The sequence below is a fragment of the Physeter macrocephalus genome, chromosome 16, assembly GCF_002837175.3.
Source record: "Physeter macrocephalus isolate SW-GA chromosome 16, ASM283717v5, whole genome shotgun sequence".
Taxonomy (NCBI): domain Eukaryota; kingdom Metazoa; phylum Chordata; class Mammalia; order Artiodactyla; family Physeteridae; genus Physeter; species Physeter macrocephalus.
In genome coordinates this window covers 69,505,667-69,524,886 of record NC_041229.1, presented here as the reverse complement: position 1 = coordinate 69,524,886, position 19,220 = coordinate 69,505,667, and the positions used below count along the sequence as shown (strand labels likewise).

Sequence of the window (19,220 nt, the reverse complement as noted above, 5' to 3'; positions counted from 1 at the left end):
CCCGCACTCCACAACGATAAGCCCCGGGCCCTTTGCAGTCTAAGAGTTTGGCGGCTCATCACTGCAGGGACCAAGATGAAAGTATCCAATTCTGGGGGAGTTCAGAATTTCTGACATTTTATAATAGTCCTCCTTCCTTTTAGGGTAGTTTATTTGGTGGGAAAGGTTCATATCTTAGGACTGGTAAATTTGTTCAGGCAGCACAAAAATATTAATGGTTTATTATATGCCAGACCCTCTGCTGGGTACTGCCTCGGTCCCCATCCATGCTGAGCTCCTTGTCTGGCAGACAACATTAAAAGCAGGAAGACATCTGGGTAGCTGTGCACTGAAATGGGCAGGGGTTGCAGGGTTAAAAGAGCACGGAGTAGGAACTCCTGACATAATGTGAAGGGGGACGGTTATAGAAGGGTCAAAGGGTCACTTAAAATGATGTGATTTTATTTTATTTTTTATTTTATTTTTTATTTTTTTTTTGCGGTACGTGGGCCTCTCACTGTTGGGGCCTCTCCCGTTGCGGAGCTCCGGACGCGCAAGCTCAGTGGCCATGGCTCACGGGCCCAGCCGCTGCGCGGCATGTGGGATCTTCCCGGACCGGGGCACGAACCCGCGTCCCCCGCATCGGCAGGCGGACTCTCAACCACTGCGCCACCAGGGAAGCCCAATGATGTGATTTTAAATGTACATCATTACTCTGATAAAAAAACATGCTCTGGTATGGGGACAAGACACTTACCCCTCTGAATTCTTGCTCCACAGTCCTTTATCTCTGCCTGCCTACTTTCCCACGGTTCCTGGGACATCTGATGAGGGTTGCACATAAAGACCTTACCCAGAGAGTCACTGACATAAGATCAAATTACTCTTTAAAGTAAGAAGAAAGAACAGGAGTCCAAAAGTCTCCCTGGCCAGCCTTGTTGGCTATTAATGACCTCCCCCACCAGATGTAAATATATATATATATATATATATATATATATGTTTATATATGTATGCATGTTTATATGTGTGTGTATTTAATCATATATAGTACAAATCTTATTTATATATCTACAATGATAGATAGATAGATAGCTATTTAGGTCTGGAGCAGACAATGAAGAAACGATGCCAAAGAATGGGAGGCAGAGAGCCAGGATCAGTGTGGCAGCCTTCCTTTGGCTCAGGAGACGCCAAGTCTAGCATAACTATATTTAAGCCTCTGCAACCATTTGCACTGGATTCTCATTACATCCTTTCCCAAGACTGTGAAAAATGGTCTTCTTAGCATTTTTAGCTACTAGGAGAAGAAGGGGGGAATCCTGAACCCAGACTGAGGGGATTCTGGTTCAAATCCTGGCTCTGCTGCTGGCAATCTTTGGTTAACAATGGGGTCGTGACAGCTACATGACTCAGCTGTTGAAGGAGCACTGAGTTAATGTTGTGAAAGGGCCGAGCACCCAGTGAGGGTGGACCTGGACAGCCAGGTTGGGATCAGGTCACAGAAGGCATCCTGGTTAGAAGGGTGTCTCATACCCTCATGAAAGGTGTCCCAAGGGCTGGAATATGTGGGAGGGAGAGGAGATAGACAGTGATATGGAATGTGAAGCCCCCATCGAGGACCAAAAAGAAGCACTCAGCTTAGAGTGGGACCAGGAGCCGCCTGAGCTTGTGGAATCGCACTGTTGGCTGGAGCTTGTTTAATTTTATAGAAAGCTCTGGGCTCAGAGCCCAGCTGTATAATGGTATGCATTATTCAGACAGGCTCAGGGTAAGCTGTCATAAAGCTGGAGGAGGCCACTTGCGGGGTGTGTAGGCTAGTGGTGGGAGGAGGATAATAGAGGAGCTGGAGTGGCGAGGAGGGGGTAATTTCAACAACGCACAGGGGAGTTTTCTGTGCTCTGCACTCAGGAAGGGATGGGATTATTTGCCACCACCATCATAGGGAGGACTGGGTTTATTTCTTGGCCATCAGAGGAACCCAAGGGGAAGAGAGGATAAACCTCAGACAGGTTGCCCAAATCATCTCATGGGGGTAGCTCAGATGGATGAAGGACCCAAGGACAGACCACACCAGGCTTCAAGGAGGTGAATGAGGAAGGCCACTGGGGGAAGCTGCCCCACATCTGTCACCATATTGGGCATATTTCCTGAGCATCGGAGGTGAGGATGCTGTGCAGGGCATACCAGGAACTCCCAGCCCCTTTGTCACTGTCAGGACTGGAAACCCAACCATTGGTTTTGCTGGAGGACCTAGTCTCTCTAGCTTCCAGGCTGGGAAGATGGGAGTCATCATGGAATCATCTCTCTGCATCAACCCTCCGTCTACCCTCCCCCAAGGACTGGAGACAGAAGAAGGTTGAGATTAAAATTCTGGAGTCAGCAGATCTAGTTAAAATCCCATCTGCATTTAATGTGCATGAACTTCTCTCTGAGCCTCTGTTCCCTTATCTTAAAAATGGGCATTATAATTATAACACTCATTAGATTATCGGGAGGATCAGATGAGATGATGAAGGGAAAGCTTAGTGCAGTGTTTGACATATAGTAAGGATGCAGTAGATAATAAAGGTTGTGGAGAGGGGAGGAGGGCAAGGGAGGATGGGGATGAGAAGGAGAAGGCAGACAGGAGGAAGAGGAGGGAGCCGGGCTGCTGAGAGGCAGTTCAGGACTGCAAACAAGAGCATAGCCTTTGCTGTCAAACAGCCAGGTTCAAATTCACCTTGGCCACTTACTAGTGGAGATTTTTAAAGCTCCCTAGTGATGCTAATATGCCTACAGGGTTGAGAACTTCTGGGTCACCTTTCTGCCCAAGAAGCTGAAGGGCCAAGCATTGAACCAGAAGTCACCACTGTGGGCTTTAGGATCATGAACTCTGAATTAAAGAGACTTGGGTTCTAATTCTGACTCCACTCTTTATCAGTTGTGTGACCTTGAGTAAGCCTCTCAAACCACTTCCTCAACTATAGATGGGAAAAACATAATAACTACTTGTTTGGATGATTTTATGATTTAAAAGAAATAACGTTTGCAAGGCATTAAGCCCAGTGGAGAACACCCTCAAACTTTAGCTATTGCTGTTGCATACAATTTACTTCTCCCTTGACCAGAGTTGACAAGCATTTACCCTGCTCTTCCAGATTTCCTTAAAGGCTTAGATCAGTGATTCTGAGAGTGGCCATGCATCAGAATCCCCTGTAGAGCTTATTAAAATGTGGATTCCCAGGTCTTACCCCAGGACCTTGGTAAATCTTGGAGGGTGACAAACCATTTATGTTGTGTTTTCCAAAAACTCCCTGAGGGATCGTGATGCAGGGTTAGGACTGGGAACCACAGGGCTGGAGCATCTTCTTGTGACTGACATCTTAAGTCTATTGAAGGATATAACTTTGATTCCAGTTAGATCATTATTCTATCCTCAATGGTAATGTCATTTCTCAAGTTTAAAAAAAAAAAGAGGCAAAAATAAAACAGAAGGCCTTAGCAAGCCCCCTAGGGAGCTACCAATTGCCTATATTTGTTCTAAGTGTTTGGATCCAACACTTAGAATGAGTGCAGGGGCAAACTGACCATGAAGCTAATGAATTACAACTCCCATGTAATTAATGAAAACCACTGCCCTCAATTTTGTCTTTCCTTCATGTCGTAGTGCAGTGACAGCAGGCATTTTTAAGATCCAGCCAAGAACCTAAGTTGGAAGATATGTTTGGTTTGGGTTTGGTGAGATATGTGAAGATGAGGGAGGAGGGTTGATATTTATAACAGACACCACGTGAAGAAAGATGATAAAGGCTCCAGGGGCACCATCTTCTTGTCTCAAGTGGGAAATGAAATCAGAGGAGTTAGCCACTATTAAAGATGGAGACACCAAGGCCCAGAGAGGGGAGGTAACTCTTCCAAGGTCACATAACAAGCAAATGCTAGAGCCAGGACAGGCTTCCTAAGCCAGCTGTCCCCGCCAAACTAGCTTCCTCACACTCTCCCCAGGCCCATCACCTTGGCCCCCATCCATGCAGCTCACCTTGGCTATGATGCGGCACAAGGGAGCCCCCTCCTGGGTCAGGCTGAACAGGTTCCCTGTGGTGGATTCTGTTGTGTAGATATTGTCCGAGGCATCGATTTTTCTCACCAGTGCCTAAGAAAAGAGAGCAAAGTCTGATGGTTACTCACTCATCTACCTTCTGCTCACCTTCCTTAATGGAATACCCAAGAGTGTCCTGAAATCTGTAATCCTGTCCCATCTCCATTACCCCATGATGGGGGTGATGAGGTTCTAACTTAGGGAAAGACATGAGTCAGGATGAGGTCTGAGCTACATTTCAGAAATATGGGATAATTTCATACCCCTGGGGCATGGACAACCAATGCGCCCCGCTCTAGTCAATCAGAAAATCAGCTCTCATCACTGATGGGCTCAGCAAGCACCTTTTTGCTATTCTACTGGCTCCTGATGAGAACAGAAACCATCAGTGAAATAAACAAACCATCAAGTTGAAAACCAATGAGTTGCTACAGATATGACCAAAGAATTTGCTCATTTTGGATGGCCGTTAGCTAATGGAAAAGTCCAGCTGGGGTGATGGGTTCAGGAGATGAGTCAAGAGAAACATTCTACTCTGCAGTATCTTCCTGCTCAGAGGACATTTGCCTTAGGTGGACAGCCAGGCCAACACAGCAACCTGGACCCTGTCAAAGAGTGGGTAGCTCAGTGAGGAATGCCACTAATTACAGCTGAAGGATCTAAGGCTGGTGGTAAGAGGGCCGGGAATGACCAAGCACAGGATCCTGGAAGGCTCAGGAAGAAGAGCAAACGGAAAATTCATCAACAAATGGGATATGAAGATTATTCCTAGAAGAGTTTAGCTTATTTCTGGGAAAAAGCTTTTCACGTAACTTGAAACCACTTCATAACCAGCCATTTGTTTTGAAGGTTGTGATTCATCAATTATAGATGACTCCTACCTGCTAATTAATGTTCATTGCTTGAGTTTCTCCTGGGAGGTGTGGAGATGGATACTGGGGAGACTTGCCTTTGGGGGCCTCGTGCAAGAAAGTAGGACCTCTGGGAATCCACGTGTGCAATTTCAGTTGCCGTGTTTATTTTAAAATATTAAAATGGATTTGTTTCAAATTCATACTGGTGTTATGGAAAAGACACAAGGAAACTAGGAGATCTGAGTTCCAGTGCCAGCCTGCCTTTTTTAACACACTATATTGATGAGGAAGTATGTATATGGTTAAAAGTATGGACTCCAGAGCCAAACTGCCTGGGTTCAAATTCTGGCTGTGCCACTTCTAAGCTCCCTAGAGCAAGTAACTCAGCCCTTCTACACCTTAGTTTCCTCATCTGTAAGACGGCAGAAATAACAGTGTCTATCTCTTATGGTTGTTGTACCGATCTTTTAAAGTTGCTAATATATATAAAGAACTTCTAAAGGTATCTGGCACACGGAAGCAAAATAAAATTCTGAGCAGTTTTTATCTTGAGATCTTGGGCAATTGAGATAAACTCCCTGGGCCTCAGTTTCCCCATTTGTAAAATGATTTAAATTAAAGGGGTTTGTGGCTCAAGGTAAATAGCTCTTCCATTTTTCTTCTTTATTCAAACTCAGAATTCTTCACACATAGCAATATGCCAATCTTCTACATATAGCAGTCTAAGATTGTGTGTAATTAATCAAACTACATTAAATACAAAAATTATTTCCTAAGATTGGATAGACGCCACTTGTAAGATATTTAACAAAAGGTAAAATTAATAACCAAGATTTGTCACTACAAATCTGTATAATGAATGTACTTCTTAGAATCATTTCCTATCTTTGCCGTAAGCAGTTATATAAATGGTATCAGTGCTAACATGAAAATGCAGATTTCATTTACTGGGGTCCTGTACTTAAATGATAATTACCTAATGTTCCTGATTAGTGTTTGCACTTGAAGCAAATTAGCATTATGCTAAACTATTCAAACCCACTGTCTTTTGCAATCATTTGCTGCTATTAGACCATTTATGTCTGAGGATAATTTCTTGTTAACATCTGTACTCACATATACCATAATTACACTTCAGATTTGTCTCAGTGAGTCAGCTCTCTGACAATGAAAAGTTGTAAGCATCCTTTTCACAAGGATAAATTTGGAAAGATAAGAGATCAAAGGCTCCACGGAAATCATCAAGGCTCTAAGTATCACAATGCGTCAGAGCTGGAAGGCGTCAGAGCTAGAAGGGCTCTCAAAAGTTTTGTTCAAGATTTCCTTCCGAGTTGAGAAAACTGAGACACAGAAATCTGCCCAAGGTTACACATATGGTACATGGTGGAGTTAGACCTTAACCCCTGTGAATCTGACTCCCTATTTGCCGAAGTCAGAGAATCCATGTCCCTCAGTGCCGGCGGGACCTCCCAGGGACTAGTGGAGATGGAAGTCTCAAAACAAGGAGGAAATCCAGCCTCATGTGCAGCTCTCACCAAACTGGAGCACAGTTCTCCACCCTGGCTTCCATTAGCATCTACAATGTTCTACCCTGTGAAAGCCAGAGCTTCTGCTGCAGGGGCAGAGCTGACTGAAAGCCCCACCTAGATCCACCACCATGTTCCTACCGAGGCCATACTTCCCCTGAGCTACTCCCAGCTGTGACTTAGCACAGCACGGGCACTGCTGTGAGTCCATGACTGCAGGCAGGGGACTCCTCTCACAGGTAACTTTGGCTTGAAAATTCCATATCTTCCTTCTCAAGTCTTCCTCCCCCTTTTCTTTCTCAGTTGTCAGCCCTGCAACATGGTTTTTCCACTCCCTTCTCCTGCTTCCTTCCCTTTATCCTTCATAGATGTTTCTTATCAAATCCTATCTTGGTATTAGTTTCAAATGAACACAGTCTCTAAATCAAGTTTTTTCAGGTAATCGAGGAGGAATTGGTGAATTTTCAAAAATGTTTCACCCTCTATCATGAGAAGAGTGGTGAAAGAATGGAAACAAAATAAAGGAAGGTAGACCGATTAAACTGAATGACAGAATTTTTTTATGACAGACCAGGCAGATACGAAACAAAAAAAATAAGATCTTGAAGAAGAGGAGAAAGGGATTAAAAAAAAGGGGGGTGGGGGTGGTTAAGGAGATGCACACAGTCTAACTACTCTAAATAAAGAATTTGAAAAGGGGGATATATTTTTGTTTCTCCATCAGAAAGAGTGACTGCAGCCCAGTGAAATTTATCAGCAGGGGTAAACTTTTCAAACATCAGCCTGGAATAAGTTCCTCAGAAGGAGGCAGGAAAATACTGTGAAGCCTCAGATAGAGACTCTATAGTTAGATATAGTTAGGGCACCCCAGCCATGCAAAGGGATTACATATACATGGGTCGATTAAAGATGGCCACAGATTCTTCGCTACTCCTCCCATAGAGAGGTGGGTTCTAATTCCCCCCGCCCTTTTGAATCTGGGCTGGCCTCAGTGACTTCCTTGACCAACAGAAGCTGGCACTCGGTAGAAGTAACGTTTCAGGACTTCCAAGGCTAGGTCATAAGAAACCTTGAAGCTGCCACCCAGGCTTCTTGGAACATTCTTTTCAGAGTCCTAAGCTACCAGATAAGAAGTTTGATAACTCTGAAACTGTCATGCTGGAGATGCCGTGTGCCATGTGTAGGACCCCTGATCAATTACTCTCAACTGAGACCAGCTTTCCAGCCATCCCCTCCAAAGCACCATACATGTGATGAAGCTTTCTAAGACTCTCTAAACCATCTGCCAGCTGAATACCTCCAAGTGACCTCTGCTGATGCCACAGGGAGAAGAATTACTCAGCCAAGCCCTACTGAAATCCTCTACCCTTAACATAGTGAGATATAATATTAAAAATTGTTGTTAGGGTTGTTTGTTGTGTTAATAGAGTTCTAGATACAGGACAAAATTACAGAGATCAGCATGAAATATTCAAAGTATTACTAGATAAATCTCAAGCGAAAAGGTTTTAACATAAGGATATAGTATCGCCTGTGTCCCAAGAGAACATTTTGGAGAAATGCATGAATTAGGACTTGGAGAAAGGCTCAGAAAGACTAGACATAATAAAGAGGAGACAGACAAAATAATAACTGAATCCAGGCTTGGATTAGCTACTGGTCTGATGGGAAAATATGTCCTGGGTGGGAATATCCAATTTAGAGAGGCAAAAATGGATAAGATCACTTAGAACTAAAGGTTTAGGGCAGATGCAGACCTTATCTGATTTTATTTCTCCCAATAAGGGAAATCCTAAAATCTAAAAGATTACTTTTGGAAAACAAAAGAATGTGTCAGAAAGGAAAGAGGAGTCAAGGTGCGAATGCTGCTCAGATGAGTAAATAGTGCTCATTCTGTGAGTTAGATAAGGAAAGAGACCCACATGAGAAGCAGGGCAAAAGGTGAGAAATTCAACTGAGTCTCCCTGAAGGGAGTGGGGGATTACCAGGTAGAGAGAAAACTGCAGACATAATTCATTACTGGAAAAAAAAATGTAGCAGAAAAATGTTATTCAAGACTGAAATATTCAAAAGGTATGGGAAGACAGTGTTCTGAGAAGCACATGGCAGAGGGACGGGTTCTCGGTAGGTGCATAAGGCAACAGACTTCAGGAGCATAACAAGAAAACCCTTCCTAGAAGACAGGGTCTTAAGGCCTAAGCAATCCTCAGCGAGAGGCAGAGACAACAGCCATATTATAGAACTAGAGTGCCTGTGTATCCTATGTCAATTTTTTTTTCTCGTTTAACCCTAAAAGAATTTTTTAAAATATATATGACCCCTTGCACATCTTTAATTTGACAGGTAAAATTTTGCATCATAAGTTTAAAGAACAAAGTTGGAAAGGATGTAATTTCCAGTAGACTATAAATATTGACTAAAATAAAATGATTACATCACTCTTTTAGATGTATCCCTTGAAATCTAAATACCAAAACAACTTGATACCATCATCATCCATTTAAAATTACATGAACAATCTCTTTAACATTTGAACATTTTGTATCTTTTCTTTTCATCTTTAAACTTACATTCCTATTCCCATTCTCCCTCAGAATTTTGTCTTAATGTAATACATTTAAGTTTCAAAGTATTTTACTGATCACACTTAATCATGCTTATCATTGAAATTTGAAATTTTCTTTTAATTCCTGTGACTATAAGGCTCTAAGTGTTTAAAAATAATCTCTTCCACGGGCTTCCCTGGTGGCGCAGTGGTTGCGCGTCCGCCTGCCGATGCAGGGGAACCGCGTTCGCGCCCCGGTCTGGGAGGATCCCACATGCCGCGGAGCGGCTGGGCCCGTGAGCCATGGCCGCTGAGCCTGCGCGTCCGGAGCCTGTGCTCCGCAACGGGAGAAGCCACAACAGAGGGAGGCCCGCATACCACAAAAAAAAAAATAATAATAATAATCTCTCCTTGCTTGAATTAGTATTACAATTATCAGAACAATTGGTCAATACAACATAGATGATAAATTTTGATAAATAATTATAAATCATAAAAATTAAAATTTTATCATAAATATATCTCCTAATGAGATGAATGAGGCTTTGTAAACTTTTTAGGTTTTCTAATTCATTTATCCATGATTGAATATTGGCTTAATGCTATATTTTTAGATGTAAATCCTCAAAAATCTTGTTCCCATAAATCCCGTGAAAAAAGGAATGGGAAGAGTATGTATAGCCAAGTTGCTCACCCTTTGAGCACATTCTGAGCTATGTAATCACATAGTGATCTATCATCAAACACTATTTTTAATGATCTGCCAGCTGATAACACCTATAAATTGGTAGAAGCAAAGAACTGGAAACCATTTGACTTGCAAAACATTTGTCACCCAATCATTAGAGTCATTCATTCACTTATCTCAATTTCTGGGAAGAATTCCAGAAGTACTTTACCAAGACATATTAAGTAACACTTAATTATACCCACTACTCTTTCACTTAGAGCACCCTGGATTATCCAAATTATTCAGAAAGGATTAAGAAAATAAAAATATTATTAATTTCATTAACAATACAATTTTAATAGAATATTTTTGTGTGTTTCAAATAAAAAACTTGAAGTTACAGCTTTTGCTTATTTAATTTATGGAAAATACCCACCCTATAACCGAATTGGCAAAGACTATTCTTTAAGCCAAGCCAATCAGTCAAGTCAACTTAGCTTTTTCTCAATATAGACCTGACTTCATTTTTAATTAAAAAAATTTTAATATGTATTCCAAGAAATGCTAAAAAATGCTGACAAATAATTTTGGAAATCATTCTGTAAGGAGAAATGCTAAAAACTGTCAATATTAAAATAATATAGACTTAAAATAAAATTTGATTTACTTGTGTAATTCTAAAGCCAAGATAAAACAATTTATTAAACTTTTCATAATGCAAAGTAATATATAGCTAACATTGTAAAGTAATTATAAATCTGGAAATATGATAAAAGCCGCTGCATTCCTTCAGTAAATAGATGTGTATATGTATTGAACTTTGGTGTTTATTTCAGGAAATAATTAAATAAGGTCTGAGAATAAAAATATCTGAAATCATTCGACTGTTTTTTGTAGCTCTTTTTTTTTAAGGTATTTTTTTAAGGTATTTTTTTTTTGATGTGGACCATTTTTAAAAATTAATTAATTAATTTCTTTATTTATGTTTGGCTGCGTTGGGTCTTCGTTGCTGTGCTCAGGCTTTCTCTAGCTGCAGCGAGTGGGGGCTACTCTTCACTGTGGTGCATGGGCTTCTCATTGTGGTGGCTTCTCTTATTTTGGAACACAGGCTCTAGGCATGGAGGCTTCAGTAGTTGTGGCACACGGGTTCAGTAGTTGTGGTGCATGGGCTTAGTTACTCCACGGCATGTGGGGTCTTCCCGGACCAGTGATCGAACCCATGTCCCCTACATTGGCAGGTGGTTCTTAACCACTGCGCCACCAGGGAAGTCCTTTTGCAGCTCTTATGATCAAACTTCTCTATGTATTTAAAGGAGAAAAGTATTTATACTTAAATCTAATTAGTCCAGCTGCCAGCAATTAATTATATCTTTTGCTAACAGAAAGTAGAAATTAGGGTAAATATTTCATAAAATGTTTTGACAAAATAGTCTTTAAATGCTGCCTTAAATAATGTGCATCAAATCTGAAAAGAAAAATCATGCAAAACTTGTATCTGTGAATTTTACCCAGTATATCTTGGATAATGTGGTCTTTCTCAAAAATATTCCAGTTACATTTAAAAGAATCATTATCATTAACCTTTAGACATCACACAGAGTTGAGCATAAGATACAGATGAAAGGAATTGCTTGCATTTAAAAAGTGCCCCCCAAAAGCCATTTTGAATGTTTGACTTGTCCTACCTGTGCTCTCTTTGCTTTGTCTAAGGAGAACGTCCCTCAAGAGCTATGCACGATTTGAGAATAAATGGAAATAGAAGGGATAAGCTAGATTGGAAACTTTCACAACCAACCCTCCAACGCGCACACACACACACACACACACACACACACACACACACACACTACCATTCTACCACATTTCTAGATTCAGAAAATCTGCACACTGGACAAAATACACAATTTCTAATGCTTTTCTCAACAGCAATATTAAAGACATGTAAATACATGGAGGCCTAAAGGTTTATGGTTCATGAATGTAGGCTTCTTTTTTGTTTTATCTCCCCATTTGCACTCCAAGGTTTTTGCAAAAAAGGGCAATGCACTATAAGATTTGGGATGGGTGAGGAATATGCCTTTCTTTTGGAAAATAATAGAAGGGCTAGTAAAAACTGTATATTATTAGGAGGATTGTTTCTAGGAAAGAAAACAAATGAAAACTGAAGATCTGGAAATTGATTTCCTTAAAAGTATATGTGCTTGCATTTCTCCTAGGAAATCTTTGGGAACCCAGAGAATGCAATGCATCTGAAGCAGTAGACCACTGGCCCAAGTCACTTCAAGCAGCCGAAATCAGTGTAGCCTGGGGTGGCAGAAATGCAAAGTTTGGAGGGGAGCTTGAAATTAAGAAATGTTGAAAATGCTGGATGGCAAAGAATGAAAATCAAACAAGTCCTTGTGAAGGAATTACAAATGCCTGGCTTTGCAGGAAGAAGAAACGTATCACATGCCCTTCTATGAAAAAGGAGACATTTTTCTCCCATATATGGTAACCATCGTACCACAATTAACCTGTGGTGGATGCTTTTCCCCCGTGAATGTATGTTCACAAATCCTTGTGGACTGTGGACAACTGAAATAAACTGACATCCTGTTGCAGATGCAACCAAGACAGTATCTGTCACCCACCCTCTTTCTCTCAACTGCAGATGAGTGTCTGTTAAGGTCTTCAGCAACGCTAAAGACAGAGTCTTAGGAAGACATGTTGACTGGAATTCCTGCCCTAAGGATTGAAGATGGGCCTGTTTTAACTTTCTGTGAGTGTAGCAGTAGTGCTGTGATAATATTGTGTATCCAAGGTACTAACTCTTTGGACCCTTTCAAGTATCGTGGGGAAAGACCAGTACAAATTGAAAAGCCCTGAAGAAATCCCTCCCATTGCTGGAGAGACAGCCTGGGCTGTAGCTGCCCAAAGAAACATGACTCCCCCCCCACACACACACACACACACACACACACACACACACACACTGAGATGAGACCCTCCTGGCTAAGATGAGCAGAATAAAAAAATTAAAGAGAATTCTATTAACCTAAGAATCGGGGGCTTTGAATTATTCCTAAGAGTAGAGGGATTCAGATTTGGGCTTTTGGTTTTTTTTTTCTTTCACTTTATTTTCTCCCGGGGAACTTTAAAATGAGATAGAAGACCATTTTAAAATTTTGAACATCTTTATATTTCTCATCCTGGCAAGTATGTTTGGATTGTCTTTATCTTACTGTTTAATCACATTGCAGCCTCTGATTACCTATACTGGACAACATAGCTGAGCAAAATCTGAGAATGAGAAAAAGAACAGGAAAGCAAATTTTGAGCTTTAGTTACAAAATCTCCTTAGAGTCAATTTAATGAATGTACTATTTTAAGTCATTTCCAAGCCTTCTGGGAGCAAAGTCTAAATTGCCCACTGGGATTCCAGAAGGATCCACAAAAGAGTAGAGTTTGTTATTTGGGGGGAGGGCTTCCTGAAGGTGTGAAAAGTCTGCCTCACAGGCAGCTGACCTCCTTGTCCAAAGGGCCCAGCCACACTCCTGCCTGACCACAGCCAGATAGACGGTGCCAATAGAAAACAGGACAAGAAGTGTGAACACTAAGGCGTAATACTTGGTCCCCGCTCCTCCTGCTCCACTAGGGAGAGATTTCAGCCACACTACCTCTGCTGGCCTCAGTCCCCACCCCTCCATGTCACCTTGCCGAGAGGGCAAGGATGAGTTAGTGAGTCTGCAAGAAGGAACCAAGTATGTTTAGCTTAGCGCCTGCCTCTTTCCTCTTAGGACGTGTCCCTCTGGTCTGGACCTCTGTCACAGGATAGGTGCTTGTGCCTCAGGTGAGGCCTGAGGTTGACCAGCTCTGTCTCGGACAGGGAGGGGAAGTTTAGGGGTGAGATGAAGTTTTAACAAGTTCACTCAGCCACACAGCCAGAGATACAGTCCCTAACCAGTTTTATTAGAATAAAGGTGATATTTTAAACGAAAATAAATATTGATTGCTGGAATGAAAAGATGAATGCATATACAATCTATCCACATGAAGCGGAATCGAGGATTCAGAGGTACAGGTGAGAGTTGATTTATTCAATAGAGAGTCCCCTAGAAGTCGTCTTCAAGTAAATCATCTTTTCTAAATCAAGTTTTTTCCTCTTACCTCCCACATGGCTAATCCTTGAATCCGAGAAAATTTAATCCTTAATGTTCATTAATTTCCCACTGGTGGCTCCTAACAGTTAAGCCGTAAATTTCCAAGCCCAGCAAATAGTTAAATTATCTCAATAAACAATTAGTAATTAGGTGATTAGGAGGCTCTTTTTAGCAAAGCTTGTTGTCAGCTTCTCTTAAGGTAGCTCAGGTCTGTAGTGAATAAAGCCACTGACGCAATCAGAAGAGTGCCAATTACTCCTGTGTTGTCTTATTTAATGCTAACAACAACCCAAGGTAGAGGTGAGGAAACTCAGGAAATTAAGTAACTTGCCCAAGTTTGTAGATGCAGTAAGTAGCACATTCAGGATTTGAACCCTGATATGCCTCCAAATGCCATGCTCAATCCACTACCCCACAAGGCTCACATTCATAGAATTACATACTATCAAGATTGGAAGAAACCTTGCAGGTCACTCAGTCCAACCTCCATCTACTGCCGATATCCTCCCAGGCATGACTTTCCCACCTCAGTGATGGGGAGTTCCTAAGGCAGGCCCTTCTACTGCGGGGCAGCCCTGTTGCTTTGCCAACCCCTTTTTCCATGGAATGTCCTATAGATTCACTTCACTGGCCCAAGGTCCTTCTTCCCTTTGGAGGTAGCAGAGTTTCCATTCTTAGATTAAACATCCCTGCTCCTCCAACTATTCCCCACATACCTTAATCTTCAGCCCTTCCCCAACCTCCTAGGAAGCTCCTCTGAGCACAATCATTGTCTCAATAACACATCTGGGGTCTGGAGCTGGACATAACATTCCAGGATGGAGCAGACCAGTGCAGAGTGGTGCTGTATTATCACTGCCCTTCTTGTAAGCACCATTCCACCATGTATTGTGTTTTTGTGGTGGGCATGGAGGGGGGATGGAAAGAGTACTGTTCCTCTGCTCAAGAGCCTACATGGCTCCCTAGTGCAAAAAAGGCATTTCCCAAATTGCATTTCCTGAAACACCAGCATCCCAGAATAAATGAATGGGTGTTTTAAGAATAAAAAAGATCTGTGACTAGGTAAGTTTGGAACACACTGCTTAACATTCATTCATTAATAAATCTTTATTGGATGCCTGCTGTATGCCAGGTACTGTTCTAGTCACTAGATATACATTCATGGACAAAAGAAAGCAAAATCCCTGTTTATGGAAACTATAGTTCAGACAAGAAATACTATGAATGTGTGAGGACCTTTTATAAGACTTTCAACACACAATAACACATCATAAGAGAAATGCTGATGCAAAAAAATAAGCTTAATTTCATTTATGTCAAGATACCCCAAGTGTAGGATCCTTGTATAATTACTAATATCCTAGAGAACAGGATTTGAGTTACATGTTTAGGAAACACATGCTCACAACACTGAACAGATTACCCTGCCTTCAGCCTGTGTATCTCTTTATGTCACCACTGTTTTGTATGGAAACTTTCTAATGTAAAAGGATGCTAAAGATCAGCCAAGAAATATTAAGAGCACAGCAAGCTCAGCCCAAAGGAGGGCTTAGAGGACACCACTGGGCATGTGGGAGGGAAGGGGGGTTGTCAAGAAACTAACAAATAGGCAGAGGAATGGAGGACAGACACTGCCTCCCCCACCAGGGGAGGAGGACCAATGGGGGACTCAATTCTAAGAGAAAAGCAGCTGACCCAACAGCTCCCAAGTTGAACATCAATGAGGCAGGTGGCCAGACTGGAAATGGGGCAGGATTTAGCCAGGGAATTAGAAGCACCGGGTCAGGAATTCCACCCCAAACAAGGTCAGGATGAGGAAAAAACAGAATGGACCCAGTGCCCCAGGAAATCAGATACATAGTCCACAAAGCCCAGGTAGGCTCCTGACAGCCCAAGGAGCTTTTCCCAGGATTCTGTGACCTGGAGCATCAAAAAGACAAGCTACCCTTTGCTCCTGGTAGAAAGAGCTAAGGACTACTTCCAAACCCAGCTGGCTTCCATTTACAATCCAACAGAACTCTTTTAAGCCCTTTTAAGTGAACCTGGTACTGCCAGGCAAGAGGGCACCAAAATGGCATAAAAAGCATCAGCGGGCACCTGTGCTCTGCTCAAAAATTCCTCCAGGCTCCTCTCCTCCCCACCACTAACTTCAATACCCTCGCTCATCACTCCTTCAATTTATTCACCCACTTCGGCCCCATGTTCCACTGGGTCCCTCTGGGACTTGATGGTTCCCTTTGGGACACAGGCCTTAGCTTGAACCACCACCTGCTGGTATGCGTGACTGTCAACATTTGCTCATCGTGCCAGCTCCAAACAAGGTCAGGATGAGGAAAAAACAGAATGGACCCAGTGCCCCAGGAAATCAGATACATAGTCCACAAAGCCCAGGTAGGCTCCTGACAGCCCAAGGAGATTTTCCCAGCATTCTGTGACCTGGAACATCAAAAACAAGGTCAGGATGAGGAAAAAACAGAATGGACCCAGTGCCCCAGGAAATCAGATACGTAGTCCACAAAGCCCAAGTAGGCTCCTGACAGCCCAAGGAGCTTTTCCCAGGATTCTGTGACCTGGAGCATCAAAAAGACAAGCTACCCTTTGCTCCTGGTAGAAAGAGCTAAGGACTACTTCCAAACCCAGCTGGCTTCCATTTACAATCCAACAGAACTCTTTTAAGCCCTTTTAAGTGAACCTGGTACTGCCAGGCAAGAGGGCACCAAAATGGCATAAAAAGCATCAGCGGGCACCTGTGCTCTGCTCAAAAATTCCTCCAGGCTCCTCTCCTCCCCACCACTAACTTCAATACCCTCGCTCATCACTCCTTCAATTTATTCACCCACTTCGGCCCCATGTTCCACTGGGTCCCTCTGGGACTTGATGGTTCCCTTTGGGACACAGGCCTTAGCTTGAACCACCACCTGCTGGTATGCGTGACTGTCAACATTTGCTCATCGTGCCAGCTCCAGGGCCCCAGCCCTGGCCCTTCCCTTCCCTTGTCCCAGACTCTCGGGACAGGGAGAGTGAACTCCGCAGACCCTTCTGGGTTGGGAGGGTGAGGCTGCACAGGGCCAGGTGCCCTGACCAGCAAGTGAGCCAGGTCAGAAGGGCCTGTGCTGTGTACAAGACGAGCCAGACACATAGAGAAGAGAGAAAGGAAACTCTGGGATAGGTAGAAAGGCCAAGTTTGGAGAGAGGCCGATATGGGAAGGGATTTGTTTTTTGTGGAAAGCTCTTATTTGGTGGTGGGAAAAGAATGGCAAATATGTAACACAATATTTCTGTAACTATAAATAACATGCAAATACCTTTCCTAATGAAAACCATATGGAATCAGCTTTTCTGGGAGGCTTTTAAAAATAGGAAAAGGCAAGAGAAGGAAATAATATGTATTTAATCCATACTATGTGCTAAGCACTTTTCATATGTTGTTTGCTTAGTCCTCTCACTTCTCTTCGGGGGAAGGTCTTCAGTTTATATATGGGGAAAATGAGGCTATGGATTAAGGAATTTGACCAAGGTCCCATGATAAACCACAATTTGAAAGTAGATCTGTCAGGTTCCAAAGCCCTCGTTCTTTCTGAAATCAAGTACCACCTTCCCTAGAGGCAGGGGCTGGACTAGCTGACCTTTCTAGATTCTTCTCTATTGCCAGGATATCCAGAATTGACTTGTTCCCAGCAGGTGTCCTAAGTCTTTCAGGAATATAAGGATCTCTTGTGTGCACTGTGAACAATAACTCAACAGAGAAGATTTAAGGTGGTGGTAGCAACACTGAAAGTGCAATTGGGAGACGCTGGGCTCTGCCACTGCCTTGCTGTGTGACCTTAGGTCAGTATCTGCCCTCTCTGGGCTCTAGTTTTCACATCTTGAAAATGCAGAATTGGGCTAGATGGTCAGGAAGGCTCCGCTCAGCTCTGACAGTCCTGTCTCTCAGGTGTTGGAGTTCACTTTGGTGGTCTGAGGAGGATGTCCCCCAAGAAAGCCCACTTTAGAGCTTCCTCGAGCCGGGCCCAGTCCCTTGCCCACGTCCGCTGCCCAGCCCACACTGACCTGCACCTCCCGGGTCAGGGCCAGCTCCAGCAGCTGGCCAAAGTGCTGGCCCAGCGTGCTCAGGGTCTCGCTCACACAGGCCTTCATCGACTTCAGGATGTGCTCATTCTCAACCTGGAGGCACCTGGAGAAAGAAACCCTGGGTGGGCCACTGTAAGGGGCAGGCACTCAGCCCAGAGCCATTTTAGGGGACAGATCCGGGCCTGCAACAGGCCTGGTGGTGATGCAAGTAGCCTGGGAAGATGACATCTGCTCCTGGGGAGTCAGAGATGGAATATTCCAAGGCTAGCTCGTCCCCTGGCTTCCTAGTGTTCAAAGAAGTGCTGGCCTGTAATAGGAGCTAACAGTCCATGTTGCCAGGAAGAAAGGCCATCAGAAAGCAGCCAAATCCATACCTCTGGGCTTCTCCCTGGGAGAATCTGCCATCATTGCAGCCAGGGTCTAGGGATGGTAGATGCGAGTCATAGAGGAGGGTTGCTGGTGTGCCAGGTATGCCTTGCTTACTCTAAAGGTATATGGCAATGCCTGTGACCCTTTAAGAAATAGCTGCCTAAAGCGTGCAGACAGGAGCCTTGAGGATTTTCTCCTCACACAGGAAGATCAAGATCAAATCCATCCCTATGACCCGAGAATGTTCCACAATGGAAGGCCAAAGACCCCATGGCAGTCCTAGGAATGTCAAGTTCCAGGTTTTTCTTCTAGGGCCTGAGGGCTGCAAGGGGTAAGGGAGAGGGTCAACACACACTCAGGTGTACATACAGACAAGGTTGAGTGTGTGTACGTTTCTGAGTGTAGCTGTATGTGTGTTTATGTATGTGAGATACGGAGAAGAGAGTGTGAGTGTATTTCTGTGATTGTGTGAGGGTATGTTTATATATCTGTGCATTTCTGTGAAATCCTTGTCAATGTGTATGTGAGTACAAAGGTGTGTCTGCTTTCACCTTGCCTTGACTTTCGAGATCAAGGGGCTTCCCAAAGCTGGGGGAAACGTTTTCCTTGTTACCAGCCCTCAAGAATCCTCTTTCTTCCTATGCCCAGGCCTCTTCTCTGTCTTTTACATTCTCCCAGGCCTTAAAATGGAGCAGAAAATCCCAAGGGAGTCTTTTAAGGTTGCTGATAAAAGTCAGCAAAAGGAAACTCCCAGACCACCACCAGGCCTCCCCACTCCCACTGTCCCTGTGGGAGAAGATGTCAGCCCCTTCGCCTGCCTGAGGACTGGCTGGCAGACCCTGTCTAGATTCACCCAGAGGCCAGATTTACCTCTCTGTGACCGCTGACAGCTCTGAGCACTTCTCCATTAGCAGCTTTTCAATCTGCAGAAAAATAGATCAATTTTATTCAATTCAGTAAGCACTGGTCGAGGACCAACTGCTGAG

At 43.3% G+C, this 19,220-nt stretch overlaps 1 protein-coding gene across 1 annotated transcript in view; it reads right to left on the bottom strand.

The window, feature by feature from the left end:
- INSC (INSC spindle orientation adaptor protein) overlaps positions 1–19,220 on the bottom strand; it is a 124,488-nt gene that overhangs the window by 45,622 nt on the left and 59,646 nt on the right. The window contains exons 4-6 of the mRNA XM_024118906.3: positions 19,105–19,157; positions 17,845–17,968; positions 4,001–4,114 (exon numbers count right to left, since the gene is read on the bottom strand). Of these exons, the coding sequence (XP_023974674.1) occupies positions 4,001–4,114; positions 17,845–17,968; positions 19,105–19,157 (291 nt within the window). The remainder of the gene's footprint in view (positions 1–4,000; positions 4,115–17,844; positions 17,969–19,104; positions 19,158–19,220) is intronic.